The sequence below is a fragment of the Sitodiplosis mosellana genome, unplaced genomic scaffold, assembly GCF_009176505.1.
Source record: "Sitodiplosis mosellana isolate CC-2019 unplaced genomic scaffold, AAFC_SMos_1.0 Smas_scaffold_6167, whole genome shotgun sequence".
Classification (NCBI taxonomy): Eukaryota; Metazoa; Arthropoda; class Insecta; order Diptera; family Cecidomyiidae; genus Sitodiplosis; species Sitodiplosis mosellana.
The window spans coordinates 1,310,718-1,337,363 of NW_022601408.1; the positions used below are offsets into that span (position 1 = coordinate 1,310,718).

Below are 26,646 nucleotides of genomic sequence, written 5' to 3' on the forward strand. Positions count from 1 at the left end.
ACGTCAGCTGCCGACGAGTATGCGTTGCGCTATTGTAACGTGTCCACAGTACAAAATTCATATTGCCCTCTAGATTTGCCAAGTCGTTCGTTTCAATTCTCATTTCTTCTACATTCGAACGAAATAAGAAAAAAGCGTGAATAAAATTGAACGCGTGCATTCAAAATATATGAAGATCAACTGAAAGCATAGATGAACGCGTGAAGGCTTCCGCGAAAGCCCAAAGAGTTCACTCGAGTTATATCTTTTGGGAAGGGATTAGAGACATTGAAAATAATTTTCTGCACAAAGAATGACCCACCTTTGAACCAAGAATAATTCTTGAAACATAGCAAAAAAAATCGCCGTACTGCAAAGCAAAAATTTGGTGTTTTGTTAAAAACAGATTTTTATTATGTTGTTTAAAAAATGAAAATGATGTAAAAACTCTAAATAAAGTAACTATTCCAAGGAAGTAAATAATATTTTGCTATGAAGATGTTTAAAGAATTACTAAACGTAGTGATACGCGTAGTCGTCACGCTTCACCACTTCGATAAGCACTTCTCAAAATCTTTTCGAATGCTTTAAACTAATGGCCATTATTTCAGTTCCAGAATACAGTGGAATCTTAGAAAAATTATCCGAAATATATCAATCATTTTTTTCAAGACATTTACTTTTCATCGACCGAATTCCGTTTCCATAGTCAGTCACAAAGAGAATATGACATTAATATAACATCTAACTCCATCTAGAACTCTTTCCAGTAGTTGTGTTTTAGTGAGTGATATTATCTAGACTCAATATAGCGGTTTCAACCTCTTCCGGGCGAAATTATCTCAAAACTGCATTGAGTCATTTGTTATGCGAACGCTGAAACGGCCATTCTTGATGTACGGACTACTGACCATCCGAAAAGCTGCATCAAAAACATAAGAATTCATATTAAACGTTTTTTTTTTTTTTTACTTTTTTACATTGGAACCAACTTACATAGAAAACTTCATTTTCTCACCCTCTAGACTCATATTATTGCAGTAAATTGTATTCTGCCGCATTGCTTGCATCGCTGACCCCATACGATACAGAATTTCAAAATCATATTCCGATAGCATGAGTTTCTATCGCAAAAGTCGACTGCCAACTTTGTTCTGGCTGAACAAATACGTGAGCGCTTCATGGTCGGTGTGAACTACAAATGGTTTTCCCCAAATGTAGTGAGCGAATTGTTCGATTTCCATGACAATCGCCAACAGCTCTTTGTGTGTCATCGCGTAATTTTGTTGATATTCTGTCAGTGTCTTTTAGAAATATTCGATCGGTCTATCGTTTGGTGGTATGTCATTACTGATATAGCTCCCAACTGAATAGAAACTTGCATCAGTGCTGATATAGAACTTTCGAGAGTAATCCGGAAAGACCAGTACCGGTGCTGAACATAGTGCATTTTTCAAACCTTCGAATGACTTTTCACATTCTGTAGTCCATACGAAATCAACATTTTTTCTACATAAATTATGTAGTACTTTTACCCTGCCAGCGAATTGGTGAATATACTTACGAAAATACGAAGCCATGCCGATAAGTCGCTGAGTCTTTTTGACGTTTTTTGGGACTGGAAATTTTTTAATTAACTCGACATTTTTCTGATTTGGCGAAATACCCTGTTCGCTTATCGTGTGACCAAGGTAAGTGACCTGTTTCGCGAATAATTTGGTTTTTTCGACTTTGAGCTTGAGATTGTTTTGCCTTAGGCAATTAAAAACTTTAAACAGCGATTTTGCATGACCATCGACCGTTTTGCTGTACGTCAATATGTCATCCCTCATCCATATACGCCATAATATTGCTGAATGTTAAAACGGATAAAATTGTTGTTAGGTAGAGTTGCCATGTTATCGGGCTACCTTCCAAACCAAACGGCATGCGTTTAAAATGGAATGACCATTGCAAATTTTATCATAAAAACTAAAGGGCTAGCATATCCGCTAGGTATCGTTTTAGTCGGTTGATATTGAACAAAAAAAAAGTTCTCAGTGCTTTCAGCGCTTTCAACATAAAGAAGTTAGAAAAAACTTTTAAAAAGGCAAGCAATGGATAAAATGATGCTAATCCACTTGGAATTGAAGCGACGCACATAACAGAAACTAACCAGTGCCAATACAAATCAATCTCTAGAAAAATTGCCATTTCTTGAATCAAAATCATTCAACATAAAGAAGTTAGGAAAAACACATTCTAGGGGGATTTCTCACACAAAAAGTTTGAGCAAATGTGCAAAAAAAATTTCTGATCAGAATCAACCTATTTCATTTAATTTCTATGAGCCATTGCTTAGTTATGATATTAATACCACCACGATCAGCTTGTATGACGTTCCACACTCACCAACGACATTCAAATGTATGGCCAAATGATTTTCTCGATTTGAGCAATTGAATGGGTTCATTTCCTGTCAGAATCAACCTATTTCATCTCAATGTCTCAAGTGCGTCACAGCAAATTCATCAACGTACTTGAGGACAATGCACTGGATTGTACTCTACATATATGTGAAATGCGGAGTTTACAGAAAAAAAAATAATAATTTTTTTAAAAAATCAACATTCAAAAAGGAAAAATTTTTCATTCAAATTTGTACTCTTGAATGTTTTGTTTAAATTATCTATTTCTTTCCTACGGTTTGCACCAGTTTGTGTAAAATTGAACCATTGTTAATAAAGTTATATCAAATATCATCTATTTCAAGTTCAGTTAACTGCAATGTAAATTTGATAGTATACGTTTTTTTTTTTGTGCCCGGGGAGTATGTTCAGGAATGAACAATAATAATAATGAGAAATATGAGCTCAATGCATGCGCTATATGCAGTTGTCAGCAAATTCATGCATAATAAGTAATACACATGTACATGTTTTATGTTATGTTTTCTTTGTTTACAGAAATTGTAGTACTTTGTGCATTTGTCATATTTGAGTAACATATCGAAATCAATTAAATTAAAACCTTCAGCTTAAACGAACGCGTTTTATTTAGTTCCCCTTTTGTAATGATTCAATAGTTTCTCTGTTGAACACCGTTTGAGCGACACATTTATCGTGTTCATCACAAAACTTTTTAAATAATTTCACCAGACGATCCAAACGTGTTTCCAAATCAGCTAGGTCGGCTGTTTGAAACTCGTTGCTCTCGAAGTATGCCGACATTCGAGAGATGCTGGTGAGAGTATCCGCTCTTTTTTGTGCGTCACCCATTTTAAACGATGGTACTATGTGACGAAATTTTCCAAAAGATTGTTGTTAAATGTGCCGATATGGGAAACGGTCGATGAAAAGACACGGGAAATTGAAGCGCTCAAACGAAAGGGAAAAAACCAGAAATGCACGCTGAATTGTACACCGATTTAACTTCCACTCAGATTGACGGACGAAATACAACAGAACGTTTGTGTTGAGTTTTTGTGTAGCTTGGACGGTCGAATGGATACTGCGACCAATTTCGCGTGCGTTGAAAAGTCACAGAACGCCAATGACACAGCACACTCGATGCGAACTACCGTATACTACGAATTGCGTTTCGATTGCGGAACGAAATACAATGCCCACTTTGTATGGCGACGAATTCACTGTCGACTTTTAGAGTTTTCACCGAACACCAGAAATTGGCAGGTGAAATTTACTTTCTGCACCAAACCACTGTGACTATGCTTGTAACTGGCTCTGTTCTCTGAATTCAACGAAATTGCGATGAATTTGCACCTTTTCAATTGTCAAAACTCACAGAAGCCGCTGCGATTATGATCGATAAACATTAAATCGAATGTTCTTTGTTGTTTATTTTACCGTCGAAATATGAGAGTTTTTTCAAATGCCGAAATTGTGACTGTATTCTCAAAATGCAACGAAAACACAATGAAAAGTTTCAATGGGCTCTCTTTTTTTGTTCGCTGAAACGTCACTGGAATGGACCGGCACAGCAATCGGGACGATGCCACATTCAACAGTACTGAACAAGGAAAAAACTCACAGAAGCCGCTGTGTTTATGCTATGAACATTGAGCCGAATGTTTTTTTTGTTTGTTTGTTTGTTTTGTTTTGATTGGAACGATGAAAAAAGTCTACTGCGACGATTGGTGCTATGCGTTGAAAATACACTGACTGCACTCGGTCGGGTGTATACGAAATACCGTAACAAAGATGGCGGCGATTTCTCCAACACTATGCAAAACACACTTTGAGAGAAGGAGACTTTTTTTTCAAGTTACACTGATGCTTTACGAACAGCACAGAAACGATCACAGAAGCCGCTGTGTCTGAATTCATATTAGCCCGAATGTTTGAAAGAGGTTTTCGCTCGCAGAAATTGCACAAAAAGTCCTTCAGGCCCGGTGTAAACGAGAAATCTCAAATGACGTACACTGCAATGTTTTTTCGGTGAAGAAGACTGGCGAAACTGCTTATGCTACGAACTTTTGTTTACGTTGAATCGAACGCTCTCTCGACGGTGTCATACGATGATGCGATGTGCCGTAAATGAAGAATGACGTCGGTGCTCCAACACTTTGCAATCAAAAATGCAATGCAGATATTTTCGTTCTAAAACTTCACTTTGTTTGTTCAATTTTTCAATAATGCCGATTGAAAAACTTGAACACTCACAGTCGAAGGACCAAATGGCGAGATTTAAATGAGAAATCCGCTGAGTTTCTCTTTTGTATTTTATGAAACTCCTTTAGTATGAACAATTTGATGATCGTGAACATCAATATTGGTCATTGGTGTGTTTTAGTTTCTCACCACTGTGGGAGTACTCGGCGCTGTCAAGCAACTTTTTTCATGTCGCGCCTATGGTTCGGCCGTGTTCTCTCGTTCATTATCCCAATGATAAAATTTGCCTATGTTTTTATATGGAGCACATGTTTATGCTATATTTAAGCGACATCTTGACGGTACACGCTGAACTATGAAACTTCTTTATAAATATACTGCCAACTATCAATGACAGCAACCAATGACAGCAACAATAGAACGTATTTGTATGGCAAAATACTTCCTACTTGCAGATGGCGCCAAACCAAACGTCATTCTAGTCATTTTTCTCATTGATTATCCACATATTCGTCATCAAGGAAATTTGATACGGCAATTGAATCTAATTCATCCAATTCAACATTTGGCATTATACTCTTTACATCATCGTCACTACTTGGTACCGAATCAGTTGGTAATGTTTCGATCGACACATTTAGTTCTTCCAACGCCTTGCCAACGTTATTGAGTGTTTCTTGGGACAATGACATTATCCATTCTTGCGGAATGATGATATTTTTTTCGGTGAAACTAAATACACGACAACTAGCATTTTCTTTTTTTTTCTATTTTAAAATGATAAATTTAAAATCAATTGAAGTATAAATAAAAATCGAATGAGTGACTGTATGCGCAAGTGCAACGTATTCTTTTGAAATGCTTTTCTCCACTGACTGTGTGTCACTGTGTCGCGCGTCGAATATGATTTAGCGGCTATTTTACAATGTATTTGTGTGTATGTATTTGTGCAGCTCGTGGGTATGCTGTCTATTGTATAGATTTTCTGTCACTCGTCTCACATCTCACACTCTTCGACACATTTTCAATAATATTTTTTTCCCAATAATATTCGCATTTTTTTCATCACAAATATGGAGTGGGTAAAACCAAAATAGTCCTAAAACATACAAAAATCGTACTCAACTTTCCGAATATCGTACTAAACTTTCCGAAAATCGTACTCAAATTAGCGAAAATCGTACTCAAATTTACAAAAATCGTACTAAATTATTTACAAAAGTCGTACTCAACCCCGGCATGATTTTTATGAAAAATCGACCCCCTTAGATTTCACACCGAACGCGATTTCTCAAGAATCAGCCCGACAATCTTTTACCAAAAACTGAGCGTTTGTAGCCGGCTACCATACCAACAAAATGGCATATGCCATATATCCGGAAAAATTCATATTTCGAAGTTCTGGACATAGGCAATTCATCAATGAACGGAATTTGTACGAAGAGTCGCATTCTACGATGAAATTGCTGCCGAAAGCACGCATTGACTGGCTGGAAAGGCTCACAAAAGGCCATATCCGCTTAATTTTCGACGAGCAATCGATTAAAAGTTATTATATGTTTATACATATATATTATCATATCCGCTTATAATGCGATCTGAGGCTCTTTCATGGTCGAAAAATAGGTCGGATTTAAGTGAATTTTTCAACTTGCTCTATTTCCACTGAAAATGACAATTGAACACACTTTTTATGGATATTTTGAAAGTTATTCATATTTTACCGCATTTTATAATGTGCGAAATTAGAGGAAATTATTTAAATTAGAGGAAAATGGAACTTTTTCAATGGTAGTGGAAATTGGATTGTGTAATCTCCAGAATTTGTGAAATTAGAATGCAAATGTGTTACTCAGACATACTTCTGCTAAAAATGTATTTTTCCAAATAAAAAAATTCCTTACAAAATTAGTGATATCAGATGAAAAACCTCTAGACGAGGTTAAAATGGAGTGAAGCTCTTGTGCGTGGATTTACCACTCAAAATGACTGATATCATTTTGAGCGACGCTAGGACGCTGTATTATCACTGGGTACAAAGTTCAAAAGTTTTTTTCGCATTCGCTATTGTGAAAATTTACTAACAATAAGGAGAAATATCTTGCGTCACGACTTTTGAATTTAGTCTCCAAGTCAAGCTTTAAAGCGTTTTGCCATCCAAAAGTCGTGACGCAAGATATTTCTCCTTATTGTTAATAAATTTTCACAATAGTGAATGCGAAAAACACTTTTGAACTTCGTACCCAGTGATAATACAGCGTCCTAGCGTCACTCAAAATGATATCAGTCATTTTGAGTGGTAAATCCACGCACAGGAGCTTCACTCCATTTAAATCTCGTCTAGAGGTTTTTCATCTATACGAGTCCATTATTATTTTGCAAATAATAAGTGGTTCACATTGATGCAAATATTTGAAAATAGTGCCGCCAAAAACGTCTTATTCGCTAGTGCAGAATCGATGACTTTTGACAGCTGAACGTTTTGTTCGAATGCGACAACACCAAACGAGAAATTGGTTTTTTTTTTGTTCAAATATTTCGTACATTGATATTTTCTTAGTGAATTTGACAGATATGGAATATGAGTCATTTTCATGTATACATTAAGCGATGAACTAACTGAATCGATCAACTACAAAGAATTATTTCACAACTCAGATTCCCTTTTAATTAAGTTTATCCACAACGCGCTGTAATTTAGTTCGTAATCGAATAGAATTGTCCATCGAAATAATTGGGTATTTTGCAGCTCATTTTATACATTCACATAATACACGTATTTCCAGCATACAACATTGTGTGTCCTTCACAAATAAAATTTTTGCATCGTTTTTTTTTCTCGTAAGAAGCAACTTCAACACTTTACAACATAGAAAAATGTCAGCCATGGAAAGTAAGTGTTTACGAATTTGTTATGGGTGTGTGCATATCAACTAATTGACATAATTTCTAATCGAATTATTCGCAGAGCATTTGTTCAATTTGAAATTTGCGGTGAAAGACCTGGAACGACAGTCAAAAAAGAGTGAAAAGCAAGAGAAACTGGAAAAAGCCAAAGCGAAGAAAGCCATTGCGGCTGGAAATGTAGATGTAGCCCGGATTCATGCTGAAAATGCCATCCGACAGAAAAATCAAAAAGTAAATTATTTGCGAATGAGTGCTCGTGTCGATGCTGTTGCTAGCCGTGTCCAATCAGCGTTGACAACAAGAAATGTGAGTATCGACTCTGTGTCGAATGTTTCTAAAATCGCAAAACACTTTTGAAAATGAATGACATTTATTATTGCAGGTGACAACATCGATGACTGGTGTTGTGCGCGCCATGGACGCTGCCATGAAGGGAATGAATTTGGAAAAGATTTCATCGTTGATGGATAAATTTGAGCAACAATTCGAAGATTTGGATGTTCAAAGCTCGTACATGGAAAATACCATGTCACAAACAACAACCACAGCTGTGCCCCAGGGCGATGTTGATTCATTGCTACAACAAGTTGCCGATGAAGCTGGGTAAGTGTTTCAACTGAACCGATCAAATTTAAACAGAAACTTGAATTTTATCTATGTATGCCTTCTTTTTTTTTTATTACAGTTTGGAATTGAACATGGAGTTGCCAAGCGGTCCACAAGCATCAGTCGGACAATCGACTCAAGTATCACAAGAACAAGATGAACTTACCCAACGTTTGGCCAGACTTCGTCAAACCGAATAAACCAAACACATACAAGCCTATACCACATACGTTCTTCTGTTTGCTTCTAATTTTTTTTTTCTAATTTTCAAAATGTGAAATTTTATTGAACAGAAATATTCGTTAAGACATAAAATACAGAGTATTACATCCCTGAATAGATTTTTATCGAAACTACTTCAAATGATGCTTAGTTTCGGCTGTAAAGAATATGGAAAATAAATGAATATTATTAAATTAAACTGTTATTCCTCAATTCAACCTGAATAGACATAATGAATGAGATCGAATGTTTATTATTGTGTGTATGTGCGTGTGAAAGAGCGAATAGGAGTAGAAGCTTGATTAAAAATTCCAACTGTCACCATCGAAAGGTCATTGGCGGTTAATAAAAAGGACTTGATGGATGTTTTCATTTGAAATGTTTTTTTCTTCTTCTTCATTTTTCGTTTACAATTTTATTTTGCTGTGTTAAAATAATATTACATTGGATTCTTGGCTGAATTAGTAAATGAATGGGTAGATTCTTTGAAGGTTAAAGTAAAAGTAGATTATTTTAGAAGTGACCATTTAAGTTGTTCTTTTGCTGATTGGATCACCTGCATGGAAAATGTTTGAAAAATGCATTAGTAAATCACTGGAAATATATTTGTACAACATAACAAAAATCGAAAACACTAAAAAAAAAACAATGAAATAATAAAATAAAACAAATTGGCATGTTGAAGGTATTTTCATCATCTAATAATATATTGAACAATAAGATTTTGTTTGGTAAAATTCATTTTTTGTAAAACAATTCCGATTTAACAAACAAATAAAGGCAGGGCAAAACATAAAAGCATAAGATTGAATTAACCTGGTATAGAGTACATTGTGTGTGTGTGTGTGATTTTTTCTATCTTTTACAAAGATGAGAGATTGAGTCAATTTGTTCGTATAGGGAGTGTGGGATATAATTGCATTTTGTTCGATTGGGTACGATTGTTTTTTTTTGTAAAACAAAAGATCTACTACCAAAATAGACCGTTGAGTGTATTGGTTACCTGTGCCACTGTTTGCTCTCCGATTGGAATGTCATCGTTGCGTAAATCGACACGTTTCACCACCGCCGATGGATCCGCTTCCAGAATGATTCTTTGAAAGCGAATGAAAATTTATTATTGTTTCAATTAAACACAGAAAAAGAAATCAATTTTAATACAAATAATTCACGTTTGCACATAAAACAATGAAATACTTGCGTTCACAAAGCCATTCTATTCACTGTTCAACTCACCCGCCATCACAGATTTCGTCAAATGCCAACATGATGATATCTAAATTATCCAATACTGCTCGCTTCTCCACATTCTTCTTCAGTATCAAACTGATGGAATCGTACAGACAGTTTAGCACTGACAACAAAATCAGCTCATTCTCTTGTGTGCTTCCCATCACGTAAAAGAAGAGATCGACATTATTTTTGTAAACACACGTCAGCCCATCTAACATGATAATTTCCGATGCAGCCCGGTGCGTTTTGTTGAACAAATTCTTTTCAAATGTTTTCTGCTCTTTGACGGTGGCCAAAATGTTTTTGTCATAGTATTTGGCGAGAATTCGATTGCCATCATTATCCAAAATGCACATTCCCTTGACGGTGAACAAAGTCGGCTCCTGCAATAACATGTACGCATTTGTGAAAACCGTATCTCAATAATAACATAAATCGTAACACATTGTAATGAGAAACGGAAAAAAAATGACAAGTCTACTCTCTTGACTCACCAGTAGAACGCCTTCCATTTTATTAGCTGTGTATTCAGTTCTTTGGTTAAATTAGAAGAAAATTCCCTATCAAATTGGTTCAATCAATTCAGAAAGTAGTTTATACAGCACACAGTGAATTTCAATGAACGACAATACGGAATGTGTGTAAAATCTTCTTGACACGTATCATTAGCCAGTGTCACTACAACACATAATGACTCGTTTACACGTAAACATAACCTCATTGATGTGCACTGAGAAAATTATCATATGTCATGTTTTAGTCTGTTTACAATCTATCAAATCTGTTCTCTTTTTCAATTGCTTGCAGTTGTGTGATTTGGTTTTGCGAGAAAAAAAAACGATATAGAATAAGGGGTGACCATCAAATAAAGACAGACAAAAGAGCGAAAGAGATAATAAATATTTTGTTCACACTGGTGTGATCGAATCGCAATGCATAACTAATAAGAAGAAGAAGAAGAAGAAAAAAAAAATACGAAGATATATTCCACCGTGGTGCTAATAGTAAATAAACAAGTTGTTGATTAGAGCTTTTTGGAATTGGACGAGTTTTTTCGCGCGATTCGTTTTGATATTTTTTTTTCGCTCTTTCGATTTGTCTATACGTCGTCGAAAGGAGATAACGATCATCATTGAATAATTAGAATCTTAGATACGAGTGTCTGATTCAAAATTCGACGTGGAGAAAAGTTGTTGTTCACTTGTCATGGAATTTAATTATATCTGATATTCGGAAACAGCAAAGCAACCATTTCTAACCTGATTTGTCCTACATTTTGTGAATCCGTGATAAATTTCGTTGTGTGGTGGTTTCGTTGAAAGAGCGAGAGAGGAAGAGAAAGAGCAGTCGATGTGATTGTGTATAGTGAGATGGCTCGCACGGGATTGCTGGTCGTTACAAATTTAGCGAAAATTGTAAATAGTTTGACCGCTGTAAAAAAATACGTTTCAAATACATTGTACATTCAATTATACACCGGAGCTGGAGCCACTGTAAATAGTAATGAAAATCGAAAATTTGTAAACACATTGAAACCCGAATCGAGATATTGTAAATACGTGGCTGACATTTATTCGGTATCGTTACGAACATGTGATCAACTGGATGTGATCGTTATCGTTGGCAATTTGAAAGATAATCTATTATGGCAAAAGACACCGATACCATTTAAACCAGTCGATGTGTTGCTGTTCGACAACGGCATTTCGAATGATGAAACATCAAAACTAATGGACCGATACAAGCCAACGAATGTTATTGAATTCTCCAATGAATTGGATGAAGAAAGTGATGGGGCCGATGCACATGTTTCCAAATTACATGAGAACCATGCTGATGCTGTCGAAGGGGATTCAGTAGTTTTGGGCGGAACATTTGATCGTTTACACGTCGGACACAAAATGCTGCTCACCGAAGCGGTTCTTCGAGCGAAGAAACGCGTCGTTGTCGGTGTGACTGATGCAGACATGATAAAAAGTGAGCATTTCATTTCGAGCATTTATTGTGCATTCATTGTGCATTGCTAAACATCATTCTAACCTGTGATTGTTTGATTTTTTTTTTCATTTTAGCCAAATTGCTACGTGAACTGATTCTGCCGGTTGAGACGAGAATTCGTGATGTTCGCAATTTTTTACAAGCCATTGATAATACGCTAACTTATGAAGTGGTTCCGATTGAAGATCCATTTGGGCCAACAAAAACTGATCCGAATTTAGATGTAATGATGCTTTTCTCTTTTTCCAAACCACATTGCGTCCTTTTGAAGAAAATGTCAATTGATAATACTGAATCAATTTCATCCACACAGATAATAATCGTGAGTGCCGAAACATTTCGCGGCGGTGAGAAGGTGAACGAATTACGAAAAGCGGCTAACTTAAGGGAGTTGCAAATTCACTGCATCGACCTCATCGAACTGGAAACGAATGAGGAAGGCAAAGAGAAGAAAGTGAGTTCAAGCAATCGACGAATGGATTTGCTTGGCACACGTCTCAGGGAGCCAACACCAAAACCACACTTACCAAACTATCCATACATAATTGGATTGATTGGTGGCATTGCATCGGGCAAGAGTATAATTTCCCAGCACTTTGAGAAACTTGGAGCAACAGTTATCAACTGTGATAAATTGGCCCATGAAATCTACGAACCAGGTACGGAGTGCCATACCAAACTCACTGCTCACTTTGGCACTGACATTCTAAATGCCGCAGACAATCGAATCAATCGCAAGAAATTGGGCAGCATCGTATTCGCGGATAAGCAAAAACTTAACGAATTAAATCAGATTGTGTGGCCATTGTTGATGGTAGAAGTAAAAAATCGAATCGAGAACGTTCGTAGGGAAAAGAGTCACGATGTCGTTATGATTGAAGCAGCAGTGCTATTGCAGGCCGGTTGGCAACACGAGATGCATGAAGTCTGGTCATTGATTGTACCTACCGAACGGGTAAGCTAACTGGTTTTACAAGCTGTTTCTTTTCTTTTTCATGGACATTTCGAATGTTGATTTCGAAACAGGCAATTCGACGTCTGATCAATCGCGATAACTTGACCGAAGAACAAGCGATACAACGAATTGAGACGCAACCATCTAACGAGATCATGGTCCAAGAGTCAACCGTCGTCTTTTCGACACAATGGAGCTACGAATTTTCTCGCCAACAAGTAAGCCACAAACCATACTCTGTTTCACTGGGACAATTTTCGTTCAAAACTCAAGATTTTTTTCATCTTTTACTTGCAGGCGGAAAAAGCATGGAGGGGATTACAAGATTATTTAGCAAAAATTAAAACACAGTCTTAAAAAGATGGCATCATTTTAATTTGAAAAAAGAAGAAAAAAAAAAAACTTTATTAAAGCGAAGAAAAATTGGTGGTTTGTTATCTTTTTAAAAAGTTTTTAATGCAGTTAATTAGTTGCAATTGTATTCGCATTCAGTATATTATTGGTTTTCTAATTGTATTTTTGTTTAAATCGGATGTCTCAAAACGAGAAGCATAAAAAAGATGAAAATAAAGACGAATTTTTTTTGAGAGAAACATAAAAAATAATTCCAAAGAAATATTGGAGCTAATTCTTTTTTTTTTTCATTCAATTTCATAGTACATTAATGGCTCTCTCCCTTTTTGCCGGCGATACGTTTGAAATCTTCCATTTTGGTGGTTGTTATTGGTGAACCGATGAAGTTGATCGTATCGATTTGCGTCACCTCGCCACCGCTTTGATTGTCCTTAATGAAAATTTGAATATTTTGGACATTCTGGAATTTCACATAACGCAAATTGACTGGATTCCCAGCCAAATCCTTTGGATCAACACTGTAACAAAACAAATGGATTTTTAACATATAAATTTAATTGGAAAGATTTAGCAAACAGTGAAAGAAATTCATACACAATATCCTGAACTGCAGTGCTCGATTCAGCTTGGTCAAAGTCAATAGTTCTGGGCTGATTAATAAATAGCTTCAAATTTTTTGGTCCAAGTTTTTCGGGTGCTTTCAATCTGATCGAATGAATTTTAACCGCTTGATTGAACGTAATCGATAGAATTAACTGTTCGTCACAGTCGGATTGCAAGTAGCCACCGCCACTAGTCAAAGCATGTGCTAAGGGATGATCATCCGATTCATTCAGACACTCGCATTGATTTTTCATTATGAATACATTCAGATCCATCTGCGAAGAGGAGATGAGTTTTTTGTGGAAAGGTCGAAAGTTATTAATAGAAATGACTCACTATGTTGAAAAGCAATAAATACTCCAAATGTGTATTGAATAACGTACCAATCCTTGACCAAAATCTTCACCCGAATCAACATCTGCGCTACCGATGTGTTGCTGAATTTTTGCTTCCAAACCGGCAAGGTCAGCGCCTTGTAAGCGATCAATTTTCGTCTAAAAATAAGCAAATGTCATAGAAATTTCGATTTTTTTTTTCAATCAAACTTAATTTATTCACATTTTTCCACCCAAAATTTTACCTTATTTCTGTAAAAGAAGAATGTAGGCATCGCGCTAACGCCTTGTGCAGCCGCTGTATCTTGACACTTATCAACGTCAACTTTCAAGAATACCGCCCGTGGATATTTGGTCGGCAATTGTTCGAAATGTGGTGCAATCCGCTGACATGGTCCACACCTAACGAAAAATAACCATTCTCTTTTTTTAGTAAACAAGAACGTATTTCAAATTAATTTATTTTTTTGTGTGACTTACCAGCTTGCTGTAAAATCGACCACAACCAAACGTACACCAGCTGCTTGTAATTCTTGCTGGAAATGGTTTTCATCATCAATGACGCGTACGCTCATATTGAATTATTATTGCTTGTTTACAAATCGACTGTAAGAAAATTTCTATCCAAAAATTTCAATAAAAAATTAACCAACTGCACACAGTAGTGTTTGCTTCAGATAGACAACATATAACAATCCAATGACTGGCTCTTTTTGGGCACACATATACTTTGACAGTTAGCCACATTTCGTTTTGAACAGAAAGAAATCATTCAAGTCGCCGTTTTGTCACATCGTAAGGTGCGGTTCACACTTCGTCGACCGTCGTCGCCCTATGTTTATTTTGAAATACAGGCAAAACAAAATAACTTTGTTGTCAGCAGTGTGTGCGCTTCCAAAAATAGTAAAATCCATACTTTTATTTACCGATCAAAAAAAGACCATCATACGGTCCACGGAAATTATTGCCGAAAATCGCTAGAAACGCTGTGATAACATTTCAATTGAAAATTGTTAGATTGTTTTCGAAGTCATCAGCTGTTTTGTTATTCGAGTGTTTTTTTCTTCGTAAGCAGCAGTAGCAGCAGCAGTAGTAGTTATATTCACAGTGTGGACGATTACTGCATTAAAGAAACACACAAAACATTGAGATATTACGAAAAGTCAACGCAAAACACTATTTCACCGACAACTTGAATTGTCATCGAAAAATTATTTCAATCGTAAATATTGAACAAACAATCGAAAATCGTCATTTATTAGGATTGTCATTTTAATTGCTTATTTGTGATAAAGCTAAACAAAACCCGGCTCGCACAAATTAAAAATCCATTTGGTGTAGCAGAATGGAAGCGGGCGAAAACAATAATTCCGATACGAACGGCGAAACAGCGGCTGCGAACGATGATGGCAATTCACAGCCAACAACATCGTCGTCTACTTCACCCAAACGCTATAAATTGGATCCGAACGCGCCGTCAACATCAAAGTAATACATATCAGATTAATTCTTCTTTTTTTTCTCTGTAAATTATTCAATGAATATTCATAATTTGCTACAGTCAAATCGAATGCAACGCAAATAAGACAAGTGACACGGAAACTGAAAACAAGATGGAACAATTAGGAAATGAATCGAATGAAGAGACTAAAAGTAAGAGCCCAACTAGCCGATTTGCCAAACGAAACTATCGTAGACGTTCTGATTCGCAGTCGTCAACGAACAGTGCACCAGTGATGGAAGCTACTGTGTCGGATGTACCAACGGATGAACCAAATCCAAATCCAAATGGAAATAATCTGCAGGTAAATTGTTTGGAACTTAAAATTGAATTTGAAAAATTTATTTAAATCTAAACACTTAATTCGAAGGAGTCGCCCGATACGCCATTGAATAATTCCGATGAAGCCATGATGTCGCTTTTGGATGATGACGACAGCTCCATCACTAGTAGCGATCAAGATGAACAAAGCGACGATGACGATACATCGGCTTCTGACTCCGACGATTCCACGGAAAATGAACAGAAAACACAAATCGTTTTAAATAAACCGAGACCAAAGTAAATTCCTTTCCTTCAACATGATTCTTTATGCAACCATTTATTTTTCTATTTCGTGGATGCTAATAAGATTGGTTTTGTCTTCTTTTTTTTTTAAATTCAGATGTGACTTAAACCTGGTGCGGAATTTGATTTATCGTCAATCTGGTATGCTTTTGAAGGGAGATCGCCGAATTTACGATGCACTTGCCAACGGACTGACGCAACGCATCAGCAGTTCCATCTATAGTGTTGAACGTATGATGCTGTTGCATAAGCTGGAAAAGCATAACGGTTGCGTTAATTGCCTTAATTTTAATAAAGCGGGAAATTTACTCGTCACCGGTTCCGATGATTTGAAGGTCGTTGTATGGAATTGGGCAAAACAGCAACCAATCATAGTACAAACGAGTGGCCATCGTTCAAATGTTTTCCAATCGAAATTCGTCGATAATGGCACCGCAACCAATCAAAAAGATTTCCATTTAATCACATCAGCACGCGATGGTGAAGTGCGACAAATTCAGGTGGCACCCGACGGCAGTGCACAAGATCGTGTTATTACTGGTCACAATCATCCCGTGCATAAAATTGCTATACCCGATTCAAACCCAAGCGAGGTATTGACGGCCGGTGAAGATGGTTGCGTCATGCGAAGCGATTTAAGGGACAACAAACCCAGCGAAAAACTGGTGCAACTGCGTACATCAAAAGATGAAATTCCACTGTACAGCGTTGCTGTACATCCATTTGATCCAGAATTCTGTGTTTGTGGCCGCGATAAATTCGTTCGTGTCTATGACAAACGCAACGTTAAAGAATGCTCCAAAATGTTTTGCCCGGAAAATATTCTCCAACAAAAGGTAACTGTGGTACTTCCTCGATGGCACCATTTTATATACAGAAAGGAAAAGAGAAATGAAAGGGTTTCCGTAACTTGATTGCATGTTAATTGGTTTGTATTATTGGTTTATTAATAGAAAAATGCAAGTTATCTCAATATCACTTGTGCATTATATAACTACAACGGTACCGAGATTCTTGCATCGTACGGAGATGAAAATATCTATTTATTTGATACTTCAGTTAGCACACCAGGAGAATACAAACACACCTATTACGGTCACAAGTAAGATTCTTCTTTCTCATCCATTATAAGGGACGAAGAGAGATTGGAAATGCAACGTTTTTGTTTTTCTTTAATTTAGAAATCGTCAAACCATAAAAGGTGTCAATTTCTATGGACCGTGCTCCGAATTCATAATGAGCGGTAGCGATTGCGGTAATTTCTTCATGTGGGATAAAAATAGCGAGGCAATCGTTCAATGGTTACCGGGTGATGAGAGTGGTGTTGTAAATTGTCTTGAGGGTCACCCGCATTTTCCCATCATCGCCACATCTGGTAAGAGAAGAGAATAAATTCAATCGCTTTTTCGTTTCTGATTGCACCTGATTACAATGTGTTACGATATATCATTATTGAGATGCGTTTTTAACTAATGCTATTTTCATGCTATTACAGGGTTAGATCATGACGTGAAAATATGGAGTCCAATGAATCCAGACGGCGTAAGTTGAATGCTCATTGAACTACAAAAAGAACCATAATGCATCTATATCTACAGCTCTATCTTGATGAAAACTATTCAATTTCAAATAATTATCCGAGACTAAGATTTAATAATCATGTTCGATGCCGTTTGAATTAGAAAATAAGAAATAGTTCTAATGCATGTCGTTTCGTTCTTTCAGCGGCCGTCGCAAGATAGATTGAAAAAATGTATCAAAGAAAATCTCAATCACAATTCGGAGAATTTTGTGCGCACTTATATGCGAAGTATTGCACGTTTGGTAAATGGCGAATTTCATCGACCAGATCGATCAAGCAGTGATGATGACACATCCGATTCCGATGATGAAGACGATGAGCTACGCACATTTTATCGGCCAGATCGGGGACCATGCGAAGTTCAATAAAATAACCTATGACATATGCAATGTTTAAGACCAAACTTTTTGTTCGTGGCTGCATTATATTTAACCCTTTTTTTCTTCAAGCATCGAAATCTTTTTTATATATATATATATATGTATTCGATGTGTAAATGCGAACGAAATATTTAATTAAAATGAAAATAAACATTCGATATATACATAAAATGTTTCTAAAAAAAGATGTGATGTTTTTTATTGGGCCCAGAAAAAATTGACTTAAAATCGTTTAAAATATAAACATTTCTTAAAATTGGTATCTAAAATTAGAAGATCACTCAAAATTCATTTGCAATTTGTAAATAGTACAAGCAAAGCATGGCAACGGCCATAAAACAAGTGTTCTGTGTAGCAGTGATAGCGATGCCCTTGTCATCTTCCAGTTTGTCATCGATTTCATTCTCTTTGTCTTTTTCGGGTAGTGTGGCTTCTTGGGCAATTTCATCGAGTGCCACAACCGTAGCCTCATTTATTGTCCGCAACAGAGGATAATTTGCATTATGTCGCGATGGGAAGTTCAAATTGACACCGGGCATAGGTTTAAAATCATCAAATGTATCCGTGTCAATATCACAGTCACCATGGAAATCATCAGTATCGATTGACCACACCATTGAACCGGCCAAATTGCGTGACATTGCAAACTTAACTTTGTGTGCGATAGAGCGGCTACTATCATAAACTGCGACCCGAGTTTCACCCGTTTCTTCGGCTTTGTGTGTGGCAACGGCTTGACTAAGCTCCGTATTATAAGATCTGGTCCATCCGGATGTTCGATCCGATAGCAAAACACAGATTTCATTGTAGCCCATGAAACCGTTTTGTTTTGTGTATGGCCCTGGGAATCCATCATCGTTCGATGCATCACCGAAAGTACCATTCAATTTTGTGATAAACGTTCGACCATAGAACGGTAAACCCATAACAATTTTCGTTGGCGTTGCACCCAATTTGATGAGGTAGTCAATTGTGTGTTCAACATTTAAAATGCCTTGACCGTGGAGTGGAGCATTTGCGCTAATATGTTATAAACAAATATATATCATTAGGGAGTGCAAAAAATGTGGTTATAATGCTTTATGAGAAAGAAACATCAGCATGGTATACGTACCTAATATGTTTATCCCACGCACCGCCATAATCGTAGCACATAATGTGCAAGTAATCTAGATACTTTGACAATGCTGGAATATCATACGACTCATCGATGATTTTCTGCGATGCACCGAATGCGGACGACAGCAACAGATTGTGTGGTCGAAAACTTTCTTTCAACTCTTTCACCAGCAACACAAAATTATCTCTATCGAACGGTTGACCTCCTCTGAATGAAGAAAGAAAATTCAATGAATAGAGCAATGAAGAAAATCAAGACAATTCAATGTGAGCTAACCGTTGTGTTGGATATTCCCAATCTAAATCGAGACCATCGAATCGATAGCGTAATACAAAATCGGTGGCACTTTTAACAAAACGTTTACGACGCTCTGCATTCGCAACGAGTCGTGAATAATTGTCCGAACCTTCGTTCCACCCACCTACCGCCAATGATACCTAAGGATGTAAACAATCGTGTAAGTCAGTCATCAATTTCATTTGCCCATTTCAATTATTTTCATCTGTCTCGGAAATGTCAACGAAACGATTAATTACTTTCAAATGGGGAAACGTTTGACGCAGCTGTGTGAGTCGTTCATACCCTCCTTTTCCGTAGTTGTCCTTCAAGTCTTGCCAAGGATCTGAAGGGAAAATTTCCAAATTAATAAAAAGCAAATAATGACCAGTGTTTGGGTAGCGATGTGGAAAATGTGGTATAATGCCTTATGAGAAAGAAATGTCAGCGTAGTATACGTACCTAACGATTTAATTGCATCGTTAGCAACATCTAAGCCAGCGAAGGAATAGATTAGATGTGTGCAGAGATTGGGATCAATATTTTCAAGACTATATGATCCTTTACCAGTCCGATAAACGGCCCACGTTGACACATAACATACAACCAATTTACCATGTGAGGGACCTGTTAATCAATTTCGACGACGGAAAACAAACAAAGCAGAAAAAAACGGCCGTTAATGGATTCAATGGAAAAATTAAAAAGAACAACAAAACAACTAGAAAATCGAGTTTGAAGTGAAGTATGAAATTTACGCAAGATTAAAAATAACCTTCAAAATTGAATTAATCAATAATGCAAATTGGGTATCATAGATAGACCATTATACATACCGGTTTTGGCGGCTGCTAGCATAAATACACTACAAATAACCAATATGCTTGCGATATGCATTGTGCCAAAGGGAGACCGATGCCTGAAATGATAACAACGAATTTGTGTGCAATATTAATATCTTTCTTTCCTGAATGAGTGTCGATTATTCGTTGATATCTTTTTTTATTCATCAATGGATGTTGTGTCTTTGTCTTTTCAAATCTTTTGATTTAACAATGGTTTCAATCATACAAATGATTGGCTCTACAACGACTTCTTAAGATCGATTGTTTTAATGCAATGAGATTTGTTCTGGTTTCTCAATTAAATTAACTGCCAAATTGTAACACGTTTGCGGTATTCTTTAAGGATAGAAAGAAAAATTCTAAAGCGCTTGAATGGCTTTACGTGTTCTTTTAAAGGAATGAATGACAACATTTCACCCTATATTCAAAAATATATATATCATTAAAACCTGATACTGCAATCGATACTCGTATGAGTCACAGTCGTCGATCTGGAAGGAAGTTTCCAGTTTCATAAAAACAAGAACTAATAACGAAAAAAGAATGGCAAAACAAGAATGAACAAATGGATTTCTGGAGAGAAAAAAAAATAACGGCTATGAATCAAACCCCTGAATCACAGTCTCACATTCAAGAAAGAACAATCAAGTATATGATTACTGAGAATGTTTATGCGATACGTCAGAAAATGTGCAAATTTTGAACGGCTTCCCACTCCACGCACTTTTTTCCTACTCTCTCTCTCTCTCTCTCTCTCTCTCTCTCTCTCTCTCTCTCTCTCTCTCTCTCTCTCTCTCTCTCTCTCTCTCTCTTTTGAATGAGCACTACCCAAGTACAAAAAACTTTTTCATACTCACACACATACATACATAACATTGCATACAATTGGCCGAACTAAATGAGATTAATTGTACAATTATTCGTTAAATCGTATACGCCATTCGGACATAAGACATACACAAGGTATTATTGTTCGTATCAGTGCACATTGCGCAAAACCATCGTTTTAATGGAGTCGGACAAAACAAAGGGGCATCATTTAACTTTGGCAATCGATTGAACATTTTACACAAAAACTTTCAATGAAGGTAACTTAAGAGGAAAACTTGGGAATCGCACAACAATGTGAGAGGTGAATAGAAAGAGAACGAGCGAAGCAGATCGACGGCAAAAATTGACGTCAACCGAAATAAAATATTAGAAATGAATTATATTGATTCGAGAAATAAGTCACATTTCGAATCATTCATCGTTTCGCCTTTTGTTTCGGCTTTCATTTCAACACTCACACTTCCGTCATATAGTTTGCCACTCACGCTTCACGTATTAATTAGTCAAAGCAAAATTAGTGCACAAAAACATATCTCTTTTTACTTGTTGTTGTTGTTGGGATTGTTAGTTTTTGTTGCAAATAAACCAGTTTTCAGACGAGACAAGCAAACTCTGATGCCATATAATTTTGATGAAAAGTCAATTTAATTTTCCCACACATCAGATGTTGATAATAATATTTTCACCATACCACTTGTCCATGCACAGCATTTAAAAGACAATAGTCAACCTAACAAACTATTCGAGGAAATTTATTCGATTTAATTAAAAGTTCGTTTATTTCAGTACAAACATACACAACATACAATAGACAACTCTTTCACTCTTCGGTTAGCAGCACTTTTAATGGCACACAAAAAAAAAAACTTACATGAAATAGAGAAAGAGAGGAAATAGCAGCGAACAACGAAATAGAAACACAAACAAATGAAGAAATTCGATCGTTCACATGAAGTGAAATGTCGAAACGATCACTGCTGCTGCTGTTCAGCACTCACGAACACAGAAAACCGAATGCTTAGCACTCGATCAACGCCGCGCAGAGACTGTGTTGAAACAGCACATAAAACACCAATATTCACCGACATACATATGAAGAAAAAATAAAATCGGCAGCCAACAGCAACAATATTACCAACACTCTTGAACAACACACGTATAAATAAAATACAACACAGCCACAGCATGAAAGACTTGAATTACTTTTACCAATATCTCTTTTTGTCTTCGCTTGCCGAACATAAAGTCATACTATATATGAACCATTGCGACAAACAAAATTCCCTCAGAATAGTTTAGTTTTAAAGTGCATCATAAAGTTTTTTTCATATGGAGTTGTTGTTGTAAACTCAATATAAAAAAAAAATTCATGTTGCACTTTGAAACTAACATATTCTGAGGGAATTTGTTTGTCGCACTCTCAGATATGTGGAACGCGGCAACAGAATTTAAATGAAAAGATAAAAAAAAACAAGTGACGGAGTATTAATAAATTTACCTTTTATCATTTATTTTGGATACACTAGTAACACCAATTTCGGTTTGCCACAAAAATTTGTTCCATAGGCGTAGCATAACCGTGGCCCGGAACAAGATTAGTGGCAAATGTGAGACATTTCAGTGGCATTTAGGTTCCATGATGGGTTAGTCCCACATGAGTGGCAATGATGTAGCAATATAGTTCCGAAGATTATTCTGTGGCAAATAAGTCACATAAAAGTAACATATGCAATTTTTTGGATCAGGGGTGGAATTCTAAGTCATTCCACCAAAATCGTTCGGAAATATTTTTTTCGTACATAAGACCATATTGGAGTGAAAGAGAGAGATTCCACTATTTTTCAGCATTCCACCGGAATTATTCCGATAACTCAAGGAAGAGTGGAATGTGTGAGAAATAATTCCGGTGGAACGCTGAAAAATAGTGGAATCTCTCTCTTTCACTCCAATATGGTCTTATGTACGAAAAAAATAATTCCGAATGATTTTGGTGGAATGACTTAGAATTCCAGCCCAGGTTTCATTGGGCGTTTCCTATTAGTAGCAAATAAGTGACAAATATGTGAAAATAAGTTCCAAAAAGAACATTTTCCAAATGTATGTGTGCAAAAAAACATAATTGTAATAATTTTTTTATGTGTTGAAAATTATAGTTTTTATTAATTATTCAAAAACGAATACAAACATAATGGAACATTTAGAAAAATATATTTCTGAAGCAACATATTTAATGCAAAAAGGTTGTAATTAATATTTTTCTAGGAATTTTACATCAATATGCAATATTTGCAACATTGGTGGAACATTATTGAAACATTATTGGAACAAATCTATTGTTACAAATCGATGTCAGCAACTTAAATGACACCAGTAAAGCAAAAGTTGCATTTGAGTAGCAATAATTTTTATGGAACACAAATTTGTTGTTCCAAAGGAGTGTTAGTCACTTGTATACAACAAAATTCAAAGAGAAGTTACTATCCTTGTGGCAACATGCTATTTGGAACAAATATTTGCCACAAATTAGTTAAAATTACGTGTTCTCAACTTGTTTGCTACAACTAAGGGCATACATGTGCCAAATAATGATTTGCCACAAATACTGGTATTCTTGGAACCTGGAGATGGAGAGTCTCAATATTTTACAATCATTTACCACGTGTTTTCAGAGACAAAGAAAATGTTAATATTTTCTGTGCAAAATAATGAATTAAAACATAATAATGAATATGCATAAAATCCATATGTAATGGAATAATAATGCATTTTTGGAGCTTTCTGGTAAAAAAAAATTTATGTTATAATCACTAATTTCAATTTTTAAAATTTTCTTGAAAAAAAATAACTTTGGTTATTTTAAGAAATTCAAGCGGCGCGTGAAAATTTCGAAGGGTAGAATCATAACTTTTCCCATGAATTTGCATGGGTGTTGAATGTCATTCAACGCCACTAAGCTCTAGACATCTCTCTCCGGCTATACGGCAAACAACAGAACCAACACTGAACATGAAAATGACATGTTCAATTGTGTTTATTTCGTTAGTTTCAACTGTACCGCTACGAGAGGTCACTTTTGTCGTTTCTTGTTGTTATTTTACATGTAAAATCAATGGTATTAGACGAGGATGTAAATTTGGAAGCACATCTAAAATTCGGTTTAAAAATCGACCGAAAATTGATTTCAAAGTTCATATATTTATTTCCAAACGAAAAGAATTTCATTTGTTCATTCCATTTTTATTATTTATTTGAAGTTTTAAGTTTTTGAATTGCTACAAGATTTGCAACAAATTTTAATATGAAAAATTTCTTTTGGAACTGAATTGCTACGCAAATTTTGTTGCTCGGAACATATTTAGTGGCAAATGTGTGACATTTCAGTGGCATGGAACTAATCATGTGGCAATTATGTTCCGGGGAACAACTAATGCTACTCCAAAGATCCACATCATATGGGCATTTTGGGCTCCGCCCAAGTGCGCTTTTCCAGTAGCATATCAACATTGCAACCGATTAGCAACGAAAATTTTTGTTACATAGAAGTTGTATATAGCGATTTGGAACTGGATTTTAGCAGTTTGTGTTACTAGTGATACTAATTCATTTAGGCCAGAAGAAAAATAGTTTTAAAAATATATATATACCAATCTTTTAATTGAATATCTTCTGTGAAATTTATTTTTTCATGGGTGGTGCTAGCAGTATACTATTCGTTTTTTTAATAATATTATTGCCATCGATAAAAAAATTTACACTTTGACACTACAATCGAAACAAAAACGAGATTGCTTTGAAGTTGAAAATTATCTAGAATATTCAAATGAATTTATTGACAATGGAATGGAATTGAAATATTTAAAAAAAAACATTTTTGTACTTCTCAGCAATTTCTAGCTGTTTTCAAAAATGTTGTTCTGCTTCAGTTTTCTTTCCATCAAACGTCAATCAATGCGATCGATTGAAAAACTCGCCCATTTTGTCAATTTGCTTTCAAATTTCGCTATATTTGGAAACTAACGATACTTGCTTTCACAGGCGGATTAACATGGTATTTTGACAAAATGTAAAAACGTGTAAATTAATTTGATGACAGATTTAAACCAAATTTGGAAATAATCTCTCTAAGGTCATCGTACTATGGTCTAAGCCACTTAGAAGGCTGCTGGTTTTGGTGGTATAACACTTCAATATCGAGATTCCCAGCTGTAACTTCTAAGAAAATGTAATTTGCCACAGATGCAGGCACTAACAGCGCCTAGGGGCTTTTTACTCTTTTTCATATATGTGATTTGTACGGATAAACGCGCATAGATTGTGTGCCACAGTGAAGTGTGTCGAATTTTGCACATAGTCACGAATATTACGCATAGAAGCGAATACGCGTGCACATAATGACGCCACGATGCGATTCAAGACGCATCAACACAATGTCAACATTCTGTTGTATCGTTAAGTTTCGTTCAAACAATATTTGACATCAACAATTTCTGTCTTTAATATTTATCAAATCTCTTGCTAATGAGATTGTTCTTAATTGATGAAAATTGAATTTAAATATAACACAAAATTAATTATAATAGCAAAGAATAAGAATGAAAACGAAAATCAAAATGTTATATTATACAAATATTGAAGTAAAATCGCCGATAGTTTTGGTAGATATAAAAATTGTTGAAAAAATAAGTGCGACGATTCATTATACTTGGAAATAGCATCTGGATTATAAATAATAAAAAATCCATATGTACAAATGATTGAAGTTAACAAAAATGATCAGCAAAAAATGTGAGCCGTACAAATCAAACACTTGCAGTCAAGTATTTCTTGAATTTTTACATGAAAAAAGTCGTTGCACTTTGAATTCAAAATAGTCGATATTGTGGCGTGTGACCATCAGAGAAGGAAACATTTTAGTAGGATTCATGCGAAATTATTCGCAGTATGAATGGTCTATGTGCAGTATTTGGACATCGAATGTGTGCACTTCTAACGAATAGGCACCGCATAATACGCATAGTACGAAGAAATCGCCACATACTATGAGTTGAAGCGCATATTCTTCGCATAAAACGAATTTTTTTCGAGTTAAATGCCCCTAGAACAGCGCCAAGTAACAGCCATACATTCGAGTAAACATGAAAAACGCAAAAACTAATTATTGAGAGTCATCAGCACTTGACACACCTTTTCGATCTTATTTTACATGCTCAGACGTGTGAGCAAACTGAAAAGCAGTTTAAAGAGTAACGATGGAGATTTTCGACTCTTTGACTCTTCAACTAACCAAAAATACGACGACAGCAATACGTCATTCAAGAATCTTGTGCATAGGAACATTTCACGTAGATACTATGCCAACTCGATTGCTATGTCTCGATTGAATTTGGAGGCTTTTAGGCTTGTTGATAGGATTATTGCACATCGATAATTGTTCATGATTAACATCAATAGAGAGCTTCAGATACAATGATATTTTCTTTGCTATCATCGTCAGATGCCAAGGGATAAATTACTTTGGCAATTACAATTCTATTAACTTCGGTAATTTCTGTTAATCGAACTAAAATTAATAGTTATTTCAGCTATTATTTTGACTATTGATATAATTGCACAAAATCGATATGTTAATAATATAATATTTCTGTTGATAACGATATTAATTTCTGATGTTAATAATTATTAACATTTTTCTAATGTTTTAGATGTTAATATTTAAATAGTATAAATATATTAATAGAATAT

The 26,646-nt window shown here is 35.7% G+C and overlaps 6 protein-coding genes across 10 annotated transcripts; 3 read left to right on the forward strand and 3 right to left on the reverse strand.

Annotated features, from left to right (window-relative positions):
• Positions 1–7,129: 7,129 nt before the first annotated feature.
• LOC129575775 (charged multivesicular body protein 1b) lies at positions 7,130–8,523 on the forward strand. 3 transcript variants are annotated; one of them, XM_055459810.1, is made up of 5 exons: positions 7,173–7,327; positions 7,439–7,482; positions 7,558–7,802; positions 7,879–8,099; positions 8,182–8,523. In XM_055459810.1, exons 2-5 carry the CDS (start codon positions 7,467–7,469, stop codon positions 8,300–8,302), a joined length of 603 nt encoding a protein of 200 aa, XP_055315785.1. In that variant the 5' UTR covers positions 7,173–7,327; positions 7,439–7,466; the 3' UTR covers positions 8,303–8,523. The 3 variants fall into 3 exon arrangements, with proteins under 3 accessions (XP_055315787.1, XP_055315785.1, XP_055315786.1); XM_055459811.1 differs by having other exon boundaries at positions 7,174–7,327; positions 7,436–7,482; XM_055459812.1 differs by having other exon boundaries at positions 7,130–7,482.
• A 163-nt stretch (positions 8,524–8,686) lies between these two features.
• LOC129575776 (coatomer subunit zeta-1) lies at positions 8,687–10,238 on the reverse strand. Its single transcript, XM_055459814.1, has 4 exons — positions 10,052–10,238; positions 9,561–9,940; positions 9,328–9,418; positions 8,687–8,880 (listed from the first exon to the last, which is right to left on the reverse strand). The coding sequence occupies exons 1-4, from the start codon at positions 10,067–10,069 to the stop codon at positions 8,833–8,835; spliced, it is 537 nt and encodes a 178-aa protein (XP_055315789.1). The 5' UTR covers positions 10,070–10,238; the 3' UTR covers positions 8,687–8,832.
• A 30-nt stretch (positions 10,239–10,268) lies between these two features.
• Positions 10,269–12,933, forward strand: LOC129575771 (bifunctional coenzyme A synthase). Its single transcript, XM_055459805.1, has 5 exons — positions 10,269–11,534; positions 11,630–11,778; positions 11,869–12,510; positions 12,582–12,728; positions 12,808–12,933. The coding sequence occupies exons 1-5, from the start codon at positions 10,928–10,930 to the stop codon at positions 12,865–12,867; spliced, it is 1,605 nt and encodes a 534-aa protein (XP_055315780.1). The 5' UTR covers positions 10,269–10,927; the 3' UTR covers positions 12,868–12,933.
• Positions 12,934–12,940: 7 nt separating this feature from the next.
• LOC129575774 (thioredoxin-like protein 1) lies at positions 12,941–14,556 on the reverse strand. The gene is made up of 5 exons (XM_055459809.1): positions 14,283–14,556; positions 14,048–14,204; positions 13,851–13,961; positions 13,459–13,742; positions 12,941–13,382 (listed from the first exon to the last, which is right to left on the reverse strand). The coding sequence occupies exons 1-5, from the start codon at positions 14,375–14,377 to the stop codon at positions 13,172–13,174; spliced, it is 858 nt and encodes a 285-aa protein (XP_055315784.1). The 5' UTR covers positions 14,378–14,556; the 3' UTR covers positions 12,941–13,171.
• An 11-nt stretch (positions 14,557–14,567) lies between these two features.
• Positions 14,568–17,854, forward strand: LOC129575770 (DDB1- and CUL4-associated factor 8). Its single transcript, XM_055459804.1, has 9 exons — positions 14,568–15,024; positions 15,098–15,290; positions 15,364–15,607; positions 15,674–15,864; positions 15,968–16,706; positions 16,824–16,972; positions 17,052–17,245; positions 17,366–17,412; positions 17,596–17,854. Exons 2-9 carry the CDS (start codon positions 15,148–15,150, stop codon positions 17,818–17,820), a joined length of 1,932 nt encoding a protein of 643 aa, XP_055315779.1. The 5' UTR covers positions 14,568–15,024; positions 15,098–15,147; the 3' UTR covers positions 17,821–17,854.
• A 138-nt stretch (positions 17,855–17,992) lies between these two features.
• On the reverse strand, positions 17,993–21,961 carry LOC129575772 (probable chitinase 2). Of its 3 annotated transcripts, XM_055459808.1 has the most exons (8): positions 20,683–20,687; positions 20,523–20,564; positions 20,065–20,147; positions 19,691–19,855; positions 19,489–19,574; positions 19,229–19,389; positions 18,947–19,159; positions 17,993–18,852 (listed from the first exon to the last, which is right to left on the reverse strand). In XM_055459808.1, the coding sequence occupies exons 3-8, from the start codon at positions 20,123–20,125 to the stop codon at positions 18,114–18,116; spliced, it is 1,425 nt and encodes a 474-aa protein (XP_055315783.1). In that variant the 5' UTR covers positions 20,126–20,147; positions 20,523–20,564; positions 20,683–20,687; the 3' UTR covers positions 17,993–18,113. The 3 variants fall into 3 exon arrangements, with proteins under 3 accessions (XP_055315783.1, XP_055315782.1, XP_055315781.1); XM_055459807.1 differs by lacking the exons at positions 20,523–20,564; positions 20,683–20,687 and adding an exon at positions 21,776–21,961; XM_055459806.1 differs by lacking the exons at positions 20,523–20,564; positions 20,683–20,687 and adding an exon at positions 21,596–21,740.
• Positions 21,962–26,646: the final 4,685 nt, after the last annotated feature.